The sequence below is a fragment of the Panthera uncia genome (assembly GCF_023721935.1).
Source record: "Panthera uncia isolate 11264 chromosome C1 unlocalized genomic scaffold, Puncia_PCG_1.0 HiC_scaffold_4, whole genome shotgun sequence".
NCBI lineage: Eukaryota > Metazoa > Chordata > Mammalia > Carnivora > Felidae > Panthera > Panthera uncia.
In genome coordinates this window covers 23,862,857-23,880,489 of record NW_026057585.1, presented here as the reverse complement: position 1 = coordinate 23,880,489, position 17,633 = coordinate 23,862,857, and the positions used below count along the sequence as shown (strand labels likewise).

At 34.2% G+C, this 17,633-nt stretch overlaps 1 protein-coding gene across 5 annotated transcripts in view; it reads left to right on the top strand.

Annotated features, from left to right (window-relative positions):
* Positions 1 to 9,264, top strand: part of PTBP2 (polypyrimidine tract binding protein 2) — an 81,129-nt gene extending 71,865 nt beyond the window's left edge. For 3 of the 5 annotated variants that reach the window (XM_049616758.1, XM_049616755.1, XM_049616760.1), the window contains 5 exons: positions 452 to 485; positions 903 to 995; positions 7,413 to 7,629; positions 7,730 to 7,807; positions 7,983 to 9,264. In XM_049616758.1, coding sequence (XP_049472715.1) covers positions 452 to 485; positions 903 to 995; positions 7,413 to 7,629; positions 7,730 to 7,807; positions 7,983 to 8,115 — 555 coding nt within the window. In that variant the 3' untranslated portion in view covers positions 8,116 to 9,264. The remainder of the gene's footprint in view (positions 1 to 451; positions 486 to 902; positions 996 to 7,412; positions 7,630 to 7,729; positions 7,808 to 7,982) is intronic. The other 2 variants (XM_049616759.1, XM_049616756.1) reach the window with 1 other exon arrangement.
* The last annotated feature ends 8,369 nt before the right edge of the window (positions 9,265 to 17,633 follow it).

The window sequence follows — 17,633 nt, the reverse complement described above, 5'->3', positions numbered from 1 at the left end:
TTTCTTGTACAGTACATAAACCAACCATTTTCTGACCAAATTCCTGCATTTCCTATGTACTGACCTATATTTTATTTTTTTTTTGTTCCCCAATTCCTTATTTTTTTCTTCTGCATTGCTGTTTCCCTTCCCCATTTCATCCTTTTCCCTGTGTGTTCACCTTCCCTTTCCTTGTCTTTTCCCAAATGCCCATTCCCTTCCCTGTCTTATCCTTTATTTTCCTTGTCCTTGTCTTCATTCCCTGTCTCCATTCCCTATGTTCATGCTTCTGTGCTTGAACAAATGTTCCTCGGACCAACTTGCCCCAATTAACCGCCTTGAACCATGATCCATGACCACCTCACCATTCTGCGGGAACCACCCTTCGTTATGGATGATCTGTTCATCTCCGCTCTTCCTCGACTCTTCTCTCTTCTTGTCTTACGCTGCTTGCTCTTCTCTCCTTCTAAAGATGGTTACGCCCCAAAGTCTGTTTACCCTCTTCGGTATGTTATTGTTAGCACTATACTTTTATTATTGATTTGATTTTTGTTTCACCTTAATTCTTATTTGTAGCTAGCACTTTGGCTTAAAGTTGAATAGTAAATCTTTTGCTATTTTTCTTTGCTATTTAAAACTCTCCATAGACACAAAATTTGTTTTAATGCATGCTGATTTATTTTGCATGGTCTTTAATTTAATATCATTCACATAGCTTTGAGGGTTTATCAAAAATTATTCTTTTCAAAATTCACTGTTCAAAATCTTGATCTTCTTTATTCATTTGTGAGAATGATGAGTTTGAATGAGTGATCATGTTGATGTCTGAATGTTTCATTAATATGTCAGAAAGATAATCTTCAGCTGACTTGCATGTAACATTAATTCCATTTTTGGATTACCTCTCTGTGGCTCCAAAAAAGGTGTTTATGGAGATGTGCAGCGTGTGAAGATTTTGTACAATAAGAAAGACAGTGCTCTGATACAGATGGCTGATGGAAACCAATCACAGCTTGGTAAGGTTAAACAGTTACCCATACGTCTATAAATCTGAATCTGTTAATAAAATCAAACCCCTTTATGGCAGTAAGAACCTTTATTTACTCATTCATTCATTCATTTATTTATTTATTATTTTGGATAGCCAAGGCTCAAAATGGCACGTTAACTTTCGTATTTTAATGCGAGTCATTATACATGATGAATATGTTTGTGGTTGTCTGCTGTCCTCTTACCATTCCTCAAGTACAATCCAGTGGAAAAAGGTTTAGGCTCCAGAATTGCAATAATAATTTCACATAAGAATTATGACATTTGTATTAAAGATCCCTAGTGTTTTTCATTCCTACTTATTCCCTGTGATAGAAGTTAACTGCTAGGCTAAATATAGTCCATGGAGTCCTGATTAATGTGGTGTTATCTTAATTCTCCTAGATTTTTGCTAAACTTAATAATAGAAAGAGTCACATGGAAAACGTATTTTAGGGGTACTGGGTTTTTACAAAATGAAAACCTTGTGCCACATACAATACACCATTGTTAATCCCTTTTGGAATCTTAAAATGTACTGTAGTCAAATTACACTTACATTCTTAACTTAGGTAAGTATTTTAATTAAATTAATACATCATTTGCCTTCATACACAAAGTCAGATCACATAAATCTGGAATACAACTACACATTCACAGTGTGAGAAGATTGTAAATATCAGTATGATCTTTAGCTTGTAATTCTGTTCATTGACATTCGGTGCCTCAGGTTGGTTGTTTTCATGTTGTTAATTTCGAAATTTGTCACTTACGACGTAAGGACTAGTGTATTTTTGCTCTTATGCCCAGTGAAGGTCATAAACTTGAACATGACATGGACCTTTTGGCATTTGGTATCAGATAGAAGTAAATTTTAATTTTATTATTTCTTACCAGCTTTCATGGTAGCTCAGACAACGTATAAAACTAGACCTCTGGCTCTCTGCTCTTTAAAATGGAGATACCCATCTTTAATGAAAGATGTATAAAAAAGTGCTAATCATGTTCTGGGTGTCCTTGTAAATCTTTTTTTCTCCCTCTGCTGTGTATACTTCTGTACTCTGGTAAGGGTAGTCATGGCCATTGCTTTTATGTACATTGTAAGTAGCATTTAAAAAAACATTTCTCAAGTGTTTCATTTGTTTCTCATCACTGTGTGAGCTGTGGATGACATTACCCTCATGTAAAGGATTTACAGTTACAATGGTTAAGAAGTACCTCAGGTAGAATTTAATCAAATTCTTCTGGATATTTTATATATATAATGACTATTTTAAGTAAGTGGCATTTTAGTTTTTACTATACTTACATCAGTTTGTGCTGCTAAAACAATACCACAGAGTGGCTTAAACAACAGAAATTTTTTTTCTCAGGTGCCAGTAGATTGAGTTTCTGATAAGGGCTTTCTTCCTGGCTTGCAAATGGCCACCTTCCCCGCATCTCCTCACATAGCCTTTCCTCTGAGCTCTCTGGGTTTCTCTTCCTCTTCTTCTAAGGACACTGGTCTTACTGGATGAGGGCCTCATCCTTGTGACCTTATTTAACCTTCACTATCTCCTTAGAGGTTCAGTATATGAATTTTGGGAGAATACAGCTCAGTGCATAACAGTACTTACATTTTACTAGAGCCTTGACTATCTAATAGCATGATTTGTAGTTTTTAAACCATATGTAATAGCAAATAATTTATTTTTTCTCATTGCTTTTAGGGTAGATTTTGAAGTATATGACCAGAAAAATATGTATTCACACCATTAATGCCTTTAAAATTCACACCCACATACTCAAATCCCACAGAAAACTAAGGTGTGCTGTTGAAAAAAATTAGTGAGAATAAAAAATTTAGTATGTTTTGGGGCCCTGTTCTCCCTTTGGTTTTCATAGGACTCTATTTGAAAATACTCATTGTTTTATGGTATAGGCAGATATATATTTTAAAAAAAATTTTTTTTAACATTTATTTATTTTTGAGACAGAGACAGAGCATGAGCAGGGGAGGGTCAGAGAGAGAGGGAGACACAGAATCCGAAACAGGCTCCAGGCTTTGAGCTGTCAGCCCAGAGCCCGATGCGGGGCTCGAACTCATGGACCGCGAGATGATGACCTGAGCCGAAGTCGGACACCCAACCGACTGAACCACCCAGGCGCCCCTAGGCAGATATTTTTATGTTTAGGAAGTAGTATGGGGGAAATAAAGAACATTAAGAGATAGTAGTGTTTAAATGTGAACGAGATTGCTGCAAATCTCAGAGGCCATGCTAAATCATTTTAGACCAGAGTTTTAAAATTTGCAAACTTTAAGGTGTTTCTTTAATAATCTTTCTACCATGGCTTTCTACCATGGCTTATTTAATTTAGCGTTTTCTTAAATTGTTGTTTTAAGAGTAACATATTATCCTAAATGAACTTTAACAGAATTTTAACAAAATACCAAAGAGTATTTTTATATAACTGCCATCTCAAAAGTAAACTTACTTAGTTCTTTATAACAGACCTTTAGCCACTATATTACATCTGTCAAAGTGTGCTGTAAAGTGCGTGGAAATCCTGTAACTCTAGTGTTAATGATATTTGAGCAATTTTTAAGTGTGTGTCTATATTGGCTTTCACAGAGGAACCGTCACGCATAGTGAAGAACTCTAAGTCACACTTTGAGGTATTGCCGAGATTTCAAGAGATTCCCCCCATCCAGTGGAGGGAAATAGCAAATGGTATGGAGTATAATGGGGGAAAATATAAATTTTAAAATTATGATAGAATCTAAGTCCCTATACATCAGTAATAACAACAACAAATGTAAAGTAGTAAATGCATCAGTCGAAAGGCAGGTCGTCAGATCTGATTTTTAAAAAGTTCTTTACAAGAAGCATATAAAGCACAAGAATGTGGAAAATTTGAAAGTAAAGGGATATAGAAAAGATAGATTAATTTAGATCACCAGGAAAATAAAACAGTTTTATGTGGGTGTGCCCCTAATGAAATATCCTCAAAATATGTAAATCATAAATGAATAGAACTGGAGGAAGAATTGAGCAAATCTTCCATCACAGAGATGTCAACACACCTTTCTGAATTATTTCAGGCATACAAAATGATCAACAAGGATACAAATGGTACAACACAAATGACACATGTATAGAATTATACATGTAACACATTCTTTTTAAGTACATAGGGAACATTACTAAAGCAGCCCTCCATAAGGCAAAGAGAAAGTATCATGTAGACCATATTCACTGTTGCACAGTCAAGTTAGAGCTAGTAACAAAAAGATACACTTATATTTCCCAGTATTTCATGGATCAAAGAAGTTACTTTAATAAGAATTTAGAATACTTAAAAACTAAAATAATGAAACTACTGTACTAAAATTAGGTATGTGTAGTACAGTGAAAGCAGTGTTGTGACAGGAGGTTAACTTTAAGAATGATGGTGTAAACCCAAGGAAAGAAGAAGATAAAGACCAGACTAGAAATCACTGGTATAGAAGACAGTTGAGAGAAAGAAAGAAAAGCTAGAAGCTGGGTTTTTGAATAGATTAATAAAATAGACAAGTAGATGTTAAGATTCATTTTTTGGAATAATGAGAGAGGCAACACACCTAAGTTTTTTGAATTATAAACTCGTCCTGTAGATATATATATCTATATCTATATCTATATCTATCTATATATATATATCTATATTATAGATATAGATCTATAGATATAGATCTATATCTATATTATAGATATAGATATAGATACATATATATATTTTAACCATCTTCTCATTGTTCATTGATATCTTCTTCAGAGATTAAGGGAAAAGTAGAAAATTATACTCAACCCAAAGTGCCATTTCCACTGTGCGACATTGGCTTTTTTCTCTTTTATCGTTAATTGATTGTTTCGTCCATTTATGCCATATTTCTTGTAACAGGCTTCAAGTTATCAGAGTCCCAATATTTAAACTTGATTCATCTTAAATTAGTAATTCAAGTACTCTTCTGCTTTTTGCTTAATCATTATGTATGCCTTAGTATTTGACAAGGTTTTCTTTTTTTTTTTTGAATACTTAAAAACCCTGGTACTCTACCCCTCAACTTCGGCCCTCATCCACTTCATATTACTTCATATTCTTTTGTCAGGTCAGCTGACTTGACATACTTCTCATTACCTGACTACTTCTAGAGATAGCTTTTTGGTTTTTTTGCTTTATTTTAATCCCATTAGTCTATTATCCATCTCCTCTTGGTGCAGGTGCTATTCCTAGAACTTTTTATTGTTTTCTTATATCTGCTCTTCAGTATCTCAAAGCTCAGCTGTTTATGCCGTCTTTTCATGACTTTTTGAAGATGAACAAAGATAGCTTTCTTATAACAACCTTAGTCTGCTTCTTTACACCACTTCATTCCCAGATTCATTCCTTATAACCCATGCCTTATATGATGTAGTAGCACTTTTTCATAAGCAAAGTACTGTTCACTTAAAACAATAGAATTCTAGAACTTTGAAAATATTTTATAATTCAAATAAGTTTTATAAAAGGAGTTTATGTACCATCTCTGAATAATGCAGTTGATTTTGTAAGTGAAAATTTAGAAGTATATGTGAAATGCAGTAAAACAAGTGAGAAAGAATTCAGGCCTGAGATTTTTTTTTTTTCTGTTGGCCTCAGTTGCAAATCTAAAGAAAATTACAAATACATAACACTACAGTAAAAGAATTGGGAAGAGTAAACTTGTTTTTACAAATTAGGGAAGCTGTAAGTGAAATAAGAATTTACTTTTGAATCTTTTCTGAATGGTACCTTAACACTTCTACAGCATTTTCCTTTTCAGAACTGTTTTATGTTTAACTGGTTTATATTCTTTGTGAGTAAGTAGGAAAAGATGCTTGGATTTAATAAATTGTGCATTTCTCTGGTGTCAGATTGTGTACGTACTGTTGTGAGTAGGATTTTGTCCTCATTTCCCTTTTCTTCCACCTTGCCTTTATCTCTCTGCTGTTAATACACATACTTGGAGTAGTCAAATCACACCTTCAGTTTAAAGTATATGACTTATAAAATGGTCGTAAGTTGTTGTGACTAGTGAGTAAAACATAAAACATGTAACTTATCTGTAACCTCAGACCAGTTTGCTTAGTTTAAAAATAACCCAACTGCTACCGCAGAAAGTAGGTATGTAATAATGTTCTGTGTTAGGCACTGTGCTGTGTGCTGGGATAGAGACCGGGGTTCCTACCTTCATGTCCTTTGCAGTCGGAAGGAGGAGGAGTTAGATAATTAAATTGTGATGAATTTAAGAAGAAGAAAATCGAGTGCTGCATGGGGAATATGAACCTTTCCAGAGAAGAACAGTGAGAAAGACTAGGAGGGATAATGACCAGATGAAAAATTATTGTAGCTAGAACAGCATGCACACAGGGCTAAAAGGTAAGAAAAACTGGCACTTCAAGGAAGATAGGGTTTTGTATAGCTGGAGGGTAAAGTTCAAAGAGTACAGTACTAAAATACTGTAAGTTCCATGAGGGGTGAGATGGTTCTTGTCTTACCACTTGATTCTCAGCACTAACAAAGTAATTGGTTTTGTATATCATCAATAAATACGTTCAGAGATGCTGGGGAGATCAGGATATAGTCCAAATTCATTTCTTTAACATGGCTTTATACCTTTCCTAGTCTGACCCTAAGGATTTTAGGGTCAGGTAATAACATGAGATTTGCAATTTATAGAGGTCATCCAGCTGCTCTTTGGAATAGGATGCATTTGAAAAAAAAGTAGGGAAAAATCCAACAGGAAGACAAATTGGGAGACAGAGTTAGCAGATCAAAAAATTGTGACTGAAAAGTAGAGAATTGAGAGATAATTAGGAAGAAAAGATTATCATAGGACTTGGCAGTTAGGTTATGGGGCAGGAGAGAGAAGTTGTTACAGATGAGTACTAAGTTTCTTTCTGTGGCATCTAAGTATATGATTTATCAGGATTGGCAAGGAAGAGAAGATTCATAATGAGGATTTTCATTCTGTGAAAGAGGCTGGCTTTTTTGCCAAAATGGTCTAGGGCAAATAAATTTAAATCATCTTGTCACCAGTGACTGTTGAAAACTCAAGATTTATTTAAAAATCATGGGGCGCCTGGGTGGCTCAGTAGGTTAAGTGTCCAAGTCTTGGTTTTGATTCAGGTTGTGATCTCACGGTTCGTGAGTCTCAGCCCCTCACTGTCAGCATGGAGCCAGCCTCTCTTTGCCCCTCACCCTTTCATGTTCTCTCTCAACATAAATAAGCTTAACCAAAAAAAAAAAAGATTTATTTAAAAATCATATAATTCAGTTATTTCAGCTATTCCAAAAGAAGAATTCTTTTTGTTTTGAACTTTGTTAATATTGTTTTTTAATAGGCATTTTTTTTCGTTTTATAGCCATGAACCATCTTAATGGACAGAAAATGTATGGCAAAATTATTCGTGTTACTCTGTCTAAACATCAGACTGTACAACTACCTCGAGAGGGACTTGATGATCAAGGGCTAACAAAGGATTTTGGTAATTCCCCATTGCATCGTTTTAAGAAACCTGGATCCAAAAATTTTCAGAACATTTTTCCTCCTTCTGCAACCCTACACCTATCCAATATCCCGTAAGTATTAAAGCTGGAGATTTTTAAATGGGTATACATTTTAGAAATAAAATTTGAAAATTATTATTAATCTTTACTTTTTTCCATCCAATTTTCCTAGTCCTTCAGTAGCAGAAGAGGATCTACGAACACTGTTTGCTAACACTGGGGGCACTGTGAAAGCATTTAAATTTTTTCAGTAAGCAAGCTTTCTTATCTTTAAATTAGTGACTTGATAGAAGTTAAAAGTTTTCTTCAAGTAGTTTTTATTCTTTTTGTTTATGGAAATTTTTGATTCTGTAGTGGGCAAAAATTCAAGTATTTAAGCCCTTCCTAATTTTTATGAAGTATCTAATTTTATAATTTTGTTTCAGAAGAGATCACAAAATGGCTCTTCTTCAGATGGCAACAGTGGAAGAAGCTATCCAGGCCTTGATTGATCTTCATAATTATAACCTTGGTGAAAACCATCATCTGAGAGTGTCTTTCTCCAAGTCAACAATTTAAAAAGGGGGAGGTGAAGATGGAGGGTGTATCACATTGTTTGGTGTCATCACCTATTGACTGTTCAGAAAAGTGGGGACCAGAGTTTGATTTTTTTTTTGTTTCCTTTTTTTTTTTTTTCATGCTGTTATCATTCCTTGGTTATAAAATGAAATGGCATACATAAAGGCAGAGTGTTAACTGCTATATTTCATCTGTTCTATAGGGAAGCCATTTTTATTGTCTGTTTAAATTTTTAGTTTAATTATACTTTCCTTTTTCAACTTAGTTGACATACGTGCCTTAAAAAGGAAAACTAGTGTTGCTATTGTGCATTTACTAGGAAAAAGGAATTGGTTGTCTAGGGCACATTGTTATATGGGAATTACCATATGTTTAGGCAGGGGTGTGTAAAAAGGTTAAGTTTTTGTTTCTCCTGCTTGGAACTTATTTTGAATTATTGGCTTGTCACATTTCTTTCTATTTACTCAAATAAGATACATGATACTGAGAGAATTAAAGCAGCATTTTTTAGTTTTTACTACCTTAGGCTTTATTGCTTTAAAAAAACATTGGCCTTTTGTATCTCACAATTCTGGTCTAGATTCAGTTATGAATGTAGGCATTAGTTAAAATTAACAAGATGCAGAGTATTAATTTCTTAAGACAACAAAGTGATTTCTGTAAGTTTGAGCCCTATGTGGAAAGCATTGTGGAATCTTAACCTTTTTGTACACACTCTTGTGGGACGTATCATATAAATGTCAGCACTAAGTAATGTCTTGTTTGTGGCTGAATATTTTTCGTAGATGTTTTTGAAGTTGACATGACTTACGTGCATTTAAATATATATTGCCATCCTTAGTTTGTAATTAAGATTTGGAATATGGTTGTGGATTTCTGAGCATGTGCAGACTGGTCTAGCTAGTTCAGGAACTGGTGCATGTATTTTTCAAAGATAAAGAAAGTGTACTGCGAAAATTTGCAGGAAGATTAATTTTGTGGCAGTTTTCTAAAACTGACAACCAGGTGGGACCAAAGTTTATGTGCCTTTAGTCTTAATTTACCTTGCATTGTAATATTCAGTTTTAATAAATCTTCAAAATATTTTGTATTTAGGAATAGATCTGACTTTAATAAAAACATGGCTCAGAATCTACAGGTCAAATTAATTTGAACAGTTCTTGTCAATCTGAATTGTTGATTCTGTTTAAATGACCAATACTTTTTGAAATTGATGTACTTAGTTTCAAGATTCATAGATTCTGTTATCTATGTAGACAGAATGGTCATGTATATTTTCTATTAGTTGAGTTTTTACATCTTTAGAAATGTAAAATTCAGTATAGTTTGAAAGCGGCACAATTAAAAATTAATTTTCTAACAAAGTTGGGAGGTTTGATGGTTGTTTAATTTCCTTTTGTGTGTACTCTGCTTACCTCTGTAGCATGCTCAATAAACACTTCTGTAGCTCTGTATTCACCTTTTCTGTCTTTCTCTGCTGCCTTTTCTCTCTCCTCTTCTTTGTTTTCACTCCACTGTGCTTCTGAATTCATGTTTATTCTCTGCCAGGGTGGGAAAGGAGTAATAATATTACAATTCTATGGCTTTATACCATAAATAAATCTAGATGCTGTGAAAATATACCAGCTGTTTTTTTTTTTTTTTTTTTTTTAATTTAAAAGATAGTAACTGCTTTTCAGGAGGACACCTATTAAACATTTCCCACCCTGTTATAATCTGCTTTAAAGACATAACTTTTATTATTGTATCTTGTTAATTCTCTCTATCTCTTTTGTTGTTGTTTTTTTTCCAGTAGATTTATGCACTACTAGACCTTTTGGATTTGCCATGCTCTCTCGCTGCAGTTTCATCTCTCATCTTTTGTGTCTGCTAAAGATTTCCTACTAATTTTAGATTACCTTGTGAGATTTTAACAAAAGGTACTAGATGTTGTTGGGAAAAACAGTAACATATAGTCTACTTTTGCCCGGATATTTAAAAACTTCAGGGTAATTTGTGATGTTACAATTTTCACTTTTTAAAGGAGTCCAGTTAGGGTGCTATTTGTATTACCCAGTATATTTTTGGCCACTTTTAAAAAGTAGGTATGTTGGTGTCGGGTAACTTTGGAGTTCTACATTTTGCATAGAAAGTGAGAATTAATGCAAAACTCCTACTTTAGGAGAATAAACAACAATTGGAGTAGGAGGTAACTTTAAATGTGCTATATTAATACAACAATTCACTCCTCTCCAAGAAATAAGAATATAGTAAATAAAAATAATTGTTAATTTGAGTCAGCAACAATGAGGTTATTTAGAAGCTAGGTGATCTCCTTCATGTCTTTTCTTCCTAAAATAGGATTGTGTTACCGAAGCACTCTGAGCAACAGATGTGCCTAAAGTGTATAAAAAACCCAACACCATGATTAATGAATCGTAATTGAACAAAGTTTCTCTGAACTTTTTCTCAGAACTATTGGGTGGTGGTCGAAACAGCTGATAGTAAGTACTTGCCACATTTCAAGTAGTTTTCTGTGGTTTGAGAAGAGAAGTTTGAGTTGGAAGAAGAAAGAGAAGTCCTGAAATGCACGTAGGAACTGGGTTGCTCCAGTTGCCGACCTGGGGGAGTTCACAATACCTCTGATCAGGCATGACTAGCAACCAAGGTTCTTCCCATCCAGGGAGTGGCAGATTCTTCAGTCTCTTAAGAGTACACTGTGATCCAGCCTTCCTTCCAAAGCACCAAGTCCATGAAGTGGTAATTTTGACATTCTAGAATATTTAAAATTTGGTACATTAAATTGACCCCAGTCATCGTCATCACTAGTAGTACCACTATATGCTGCAGTCTTTTACAGCGAACTGGCTAACAGGGAAGTGTTCTTAAGACTTAGCTGCTTGTTAATATAGAGGCCTTACCTTGAAGATTTAGGAAGAGAATTTTTTTCTGTAACTGAGCTAGAAAAACTTGGTTTTGACATTAATATTTATTTGGAAATGGGTTTCAAAGGAATGGATTCATATGTATTTATATCTAATGTTATATTTAACGATAGAAATGGAATTTAGCATTTGAAAGTCACTAAGAATAGCTTGACTTAAGCAGGAAGGGTAACAAATCCTTCTATATTAGTTATGTTAGGAATATATTAACTGATGCTTTTTTGAGGCATTTTAAGATTTAAGGTTAGTCTAATCAAATTATAATAAACTGAATTTGTTCCTGTAGTTCTATTTGGATCACCATATAGTTTCTAGAGGGACAAGTTACTTTCTAAGCCTCAGTAGCCTTTATAAAGTGGAGACTGTAATTCCGCTCTGCCCACCTCACCAGGGTTATTGTGAAGCTCAAACAAAAGCAGAAATACTGTGTAATTGGTAAACTGCTTATATAGGAGAAAATGTAACACCACCAGAGTTTTAGGACTGCCAGATTTGCCAGTAGTAAGCTTTATCCACAATAAATCTTACCCTACTGCCTTTTTTTGCCACAGGGAAGTATTTTTAATGATCTAAAATTATTTTATAAGTGTCAGCCTGGTAAAACAAAAGGATGGAGAATGGAAATATATAATGCATCCCAAAGCCAAATGAAAGAAGACTGGATTTATTATTATTAGCCTTGTATTTTGTTTGAACTATTTTAATATCCCAGTAATATTATTACTATAATAATATCTATGTAATTGAACATAGATATGTAGGGGTACCTGGGTGGCTCAGTTGGTTAAGCGTCTAACTCTTGATTTCAGCTTAGGTCATGATCTCACAGTTTGTGAGTTCGAGCACTGCATTGGGTGCTGCACTGACAGCGTGGAATCTGTTTGGGATTCTCTTCCCTCATTCCCTATTCACATCCTCTCTCTCTCTCTCTCTCTTGCAAAAATAAATGAACATTAAAAAAAAATATGTATTTATAATTTAGGCTCCGCTTAAAACAGATTTTTTTTTTATGTGTACAACTTTAAACGTTGCTGTGAAACGTGGAGGTAATTGTAACACGTAAAGGCTATGAAAGGAAGAAAGGATATTCTCATGAGTAGCATAGGACTTTAAAGTTTCCTCACTGATTTAATATTTTAAATAGAACATAAATCTGAAAACATGTTTGTTCATTCAGGAAAAGAGGGTATAGTATTGAGTGTTTTGGTTTGGATTTTTTAAAGCTTATTTATTTTGAGGGAGGGAGAGAACAGGATGGGCAGAGAGGAAGAGAAAATCCCAAGCAGGGATTTCTGTGCTTTCAGTGCAAAGCCCAACTCCAGGGTCTTGATCTCACAAATCCTGAATATTGTTTAGTGAAATTGAGTATACATTGGTTTCTATTGTAGTTAAATGTTTCTAGAAAATCTTAATTTTAAGCCACAGTATTGGAATCTGTGTATCAGTTAATTAGAAAAAATTTTTCTTAAATGTTTATTTTTGAGAGAGCACGCACGCACAAGTGGGGGAGGGGCAGAGAGAGGGAGACACAGAATCCAAAAGCTCCAGGCTCTTGAGCTGTCAGCACAGAGCCCAATGCAGGGCTCAAACCCATGAACCACGAGATCATGACCTGAGCTGAAGTTGGCCGTTTGACTGAGCCACCCAGGTGCCCCATCAAAAAAAATCTTAATTTTATGGTTCTTTATTCTCCTAAATATACACCTTTTCAGGTTTTTTTTTTTTTTTCATTTTAGGTTTTGCAAATAAAAGCATAAATGTTGAGGTGTCAGATTATTCACATTAAGGACAAACAAGTGTTCAAATCTGCAGAAGAATACAGACAAAATGTATTGAACACCTATGCACTTAGCACTTGATTCTTTTGACATTTTCCATACTTTATGTATAATTTTAATATTTGAGATAAAACATTACAGATTGAACTACCTCTTCTTGATCTAGTCCCTACCAAACATAATTCAATTACACAAGGTAATTCAATCATTACCTTGAATTTAGTGGTGTTTTTCTTATTCAGTGGTTGCTTTTCAAAGGGAATTTGTTGTGTATTCTATAGCCTAAATTTATTTTTCTATCTAAATACTGCAAATACTCCCATTATTCATGATGTTGAGATGATATTTTGTTATCCAACACATAAACTATAATTTTTTAAGATTCAGATACTCCCCTTATAAAATCTCATGACATTTAACCAGTTTTAGGAAGGCTTTTAAATCACTTCTTTTTCAATAAATGTTGAGTAAGCTGTTAGAGTTTCAACTTTCTCTTAATGTAAAGATGTAAAAAGTAAACAACTATTGTTAGTATCTTAAAGGCTGAAATTAGGTGTAAGAGTCTTAAACACAAATGCATCCTTTCTAGCTTCCCATTATAGCTACCCTTCTTGCAGCTTCCTGCCTCCCTCCTGTTTCAATGGAAAGAGTACTTGGCATCTTTGTTTTCATTCCCTTAATTGGCATTAGTGTTGTTATATATAAGATTTTTTAGTCCAGGAATTTTAACTCTTTATTGTGAAACATTTCAAATGCACAAACAAACAGAAGGCTAGCCCCCCATCATTGAGCTTCATTTGCCAACTTAGCCTTTCTTGTTCCTCCACAACTTCTCACCTTCCATACTAATACAAATCCCATATCTATATCATCATGAGACTCTCTGGTATATTTTCCTTGTAGTGTTTGATTCCTGGTCATAGTTGCTAGTCTGTAATACCTGGGCTAGCCTCACTAGTCAGCATTACAGTTTCTTCAGATCCTAGAACCTTGCCATTCAAAATGCAGTCCCCAGACCAGCAACAATTAGTATCACCTGGGAGCTTATTAGAAACTGTCTCTGGCCCTGTCCCTGACCCGCTGAATACATTTTGACAAGATTGGCAGGTGAGATCCATTTGGACATTAAAGTTTGAGAAGCACTCTAGAATATACTTTTTCAGTCATAAAAATCAGCTTAAAACGTGGGTTTTTTTCTGATGTGAAAATTGTTGAACATTTTTAGTATTTTAAGTTGCTGAAAGATACATATTGTTAGTAACACTAAGGAATAATTTTAAAACTGAAAAGGACTGTGCGCGCATATATAGTACACATGTATACATATATCTATATGTAGAGATACAAATGTATATAGTTTCTAACCTTGTTTTAAATACAAACTTACAGAGAGGTCAAATGAATCGTTTAGCAACATATTTATATTGACTTACCTGTACTTAGAATACAGGTCCTTGGGTTCCCAGTCCAGTCCTCCAGTGTGTCCTAACAATTAAAAGACATAGAGGCCTGCTAATTAAAACTATAATGTACAAGTTAATAGCTAATAAAAGCTAATAGTAGAAATCAATATAATTTTTTAAATTCAGTACTAAACATAAAATTTAGCTGGACAGGGAAAGAAACTCCATGTGAATTGATTTTAAATGATTAGAAAGTAACACTTTTAAGTGTTGACCCTAATTAAAATAATGGTAAAATAAAATGATGCCCTTGGGTCATTTCAGTAAATAGACAGCTTTTCGACTCAGTGAATGCTTCTTCAATCCATTTCCCGACTCCCAATTGGATAGCAGTTTCATAGTTGAAATACCTAACACTCATTGAGTGATATTGCTGGTACTCTCCATAGTTAGAGCTGTGGTACAAACAGAGATTTAGCTTTGTCATAGCATGCCCTTGGGGACTATTACCCTTAGTATAGTTTTTAGTGTTCTTTTGGCTAGCTGTTTTCTCCAGTGTCCTGTCTTGCTAAATATTTCCTGCTTACCACCCCTATTGCTGTCTCTAAACCTCGTTGCTGCTTTAGCTGTCATTTACACTGTTCATTTCTCTCATTTTTCATCCCTCCTCTCTTCTTTGTGATTAAGCTTCTTGCTCCTGTGACTTTCATTTTTGTAACCATAACCAACCAATTAACATTACTCCTTTTTCTGATTAATGAACTGACAAACGATAGTGCATTGTATGTAATATTTAGATGTTTTCCTATTTTTGTCTGGTTCAGCTTAAACTCCTTTTGCCTTATTTTTATTTTGCTTTTTTAGTTTTTGGGATCGTAACAATTCCAGATGATTCAAATCACTAGGAAGTCTTCCAGAAACATGAAGGAAGCATTGGTGTGTTTATCACTATGTTCAGTTCTGGTGGAGGGGAATTTGTCAAAGAATTGTTGTTAAAAGAGTTCTTTTAAGGAGACTTGTAAAATTCTAAAAGGTGATTCCAGTTCATTTAGTCATGATACCTAGAAAGTAAAACATGTATGTTCAAAGGCATAATTACTTATATTTTTTAAAGATGTAAGTGAAAGAGCTCCAGGGGAGATAATAACATTACTGTAGTTCTCTCATAAGTTTGGAATTTTATAATGTGAGGTATTTATATTTTATTATTCTGGAAAAAGGGGAGGCATTGATGTTCAGTTAAACTGTATTCAAGCTATCTTCTGCTACCCAGTAACAGTGAGACCTTTAAAAGCCTTAACTGTCCCATCTGTAAAGTGGGGATAATATCTACCTCAGATGTTCACTGTGGGAATGTATGTGGAATACAGTTCCATCCTATTGATAGTTTTTCTTTTCCATTGCTTGGGAAAGATTTTTTTGCATTCCATTTATGGAAGTTTTTTCCCTAAATATTACATTGGACTTCTTATTCAAAAGACATTTATTGGACACTTGCTATGTGCATTACAGGGAATTCAAAAACAAATAGAACCACAATACAGTCAGTTCTATAACAATTTTCCAACATATTTGATAAGTGTTAGGGAATAATTTAAGCATTACGTGAATTTCACATTTACATGTGTGCAATTTCATCACGGGAAACATTGATGAAAGCAAAAAGCTGCACCCAGCTAAACCATCTGTGTAGAAATTTACACAAAATGTGTTTATGTACACTCCTCAGATATCTATTGGATACCTCAGTTCTCCACGTGTATTAGGTACCACACTTAACCCATATCTGGTGTCAACTTTTTGTCCAATTTGAGGTAACCAACACTGTACAATAATAACTCACGAGCTCCAAACTGCTTGCCATTGCCACTTGAACAAGAGCAATGTAAAGTCTTTTTCAAAATAAAGTCCTATTTATAACAATATATATTTTTTAATCACTTACCATATGTAAAACTGCTGCCATTTTTCTGGCAAAGTTTCTGATGAAGTTTTTGAGTATTGTTCTCCAAACCCATTTTTTCCCATAGCCCTGTAGTTTTTATTTTGTGATTTTGCATGATGTGGAAGTTTCTGGAAATGTTTATGCTATGTTATAGTAGAACTATCTACTTTCAAGGAGCTTCTAGTCTAATTCACATTATGACAAGACAGTATATGGCAAAATATTAGACAATAGACATTGGGAAACAGGACTTGATGTTGGGCGTCACGATTTACTGATCGTGGTAGCTTGAGCAAGGCCAGTTAGTTATCTGAGCCCATTTTCTCATCTATGTTCTTTCTGTTTCAGGGTGTTATTTTTAGTTTCAACCAAGATAATTTATGCAAGCACTTTATAAAATACCAATTCCTATAGAAATAGAGCTTTGGGAATGTCTTGTACAAAGATTACCAAAAGGGCCAATTTTAAGGTGGTGTGATTATAAAAATTTTTCTGAGCTAATGGAGATATTTTTTAACCTCAAAGCCCATGCTCTTTACACTACAGTGAGTAATAACACAATGTATGTAAGTTTCTGTGGTTATTACCACTTGCGTGTTTTTAAATAACTGAATTTATTTATCTTTACAGGAGAGCACCTGAAAAGAGAGATTCCAGTTTTAAAGATTGTCAGTATGAAACATCCAGTATTGTGCTTTCAAATGAAATACTAGCCCCCAAAACTATGATTTCTACCAACTAGAAATATAAGTCAATTTTAGAAGGATTTTCTACTTTATCTGCTAACATCTTTTTGCCTCTTGAGAATTCATTTATTTTTTTCATTCAACAAATACTACATGCTAACCATGTGCCATCTTAGATGCTGTGAAACAGCACATAAAACACAGTTCCTTCTTATCATGGGGCTTTCAATCTGGTGTGAGATAAGTAAATAAGCACTTACATAGTTTAATGAGTTTTATGGGGAAACTACTGGGTGCTATCATATATATATCATACTCAACTTTTATCAGGTAAGGATTCTTGGAGGTAATTATACTTAAGAGCTGGGTTGGAGGGAGGAATGAGGAAGGGAAGGGTTGAAGACAAAATAGTGTGTTTAAAAGAAAGACACCTGAATCAAGGTTATGGCACCCTAGAGAAATTATAAATTTAACATGACTAGTTTGTAGATTATGAGACAGAAGAAGTAGAGAAACGCGTTATGATAGTAAGAGGCCAGATTATGGGCCATGGTAAATAAAGCATTTGGAATCTAAGACCAGTGATTTTTAAACACAATTATTGGTAAAATGGATTTGAGAGAGGAGACAGGGTTGATGTGACAAAACTGGTAAATTTACCCTGCTTATTAAAAAATACTTCTTTTAAATATGAAGGTTTTTTTTTTTTTTCTGATTCTAAAAAAGTCACACAAAAACTGAGTTTATTTAAACCGTTACATCTAAGAATCTCAAACAAAACG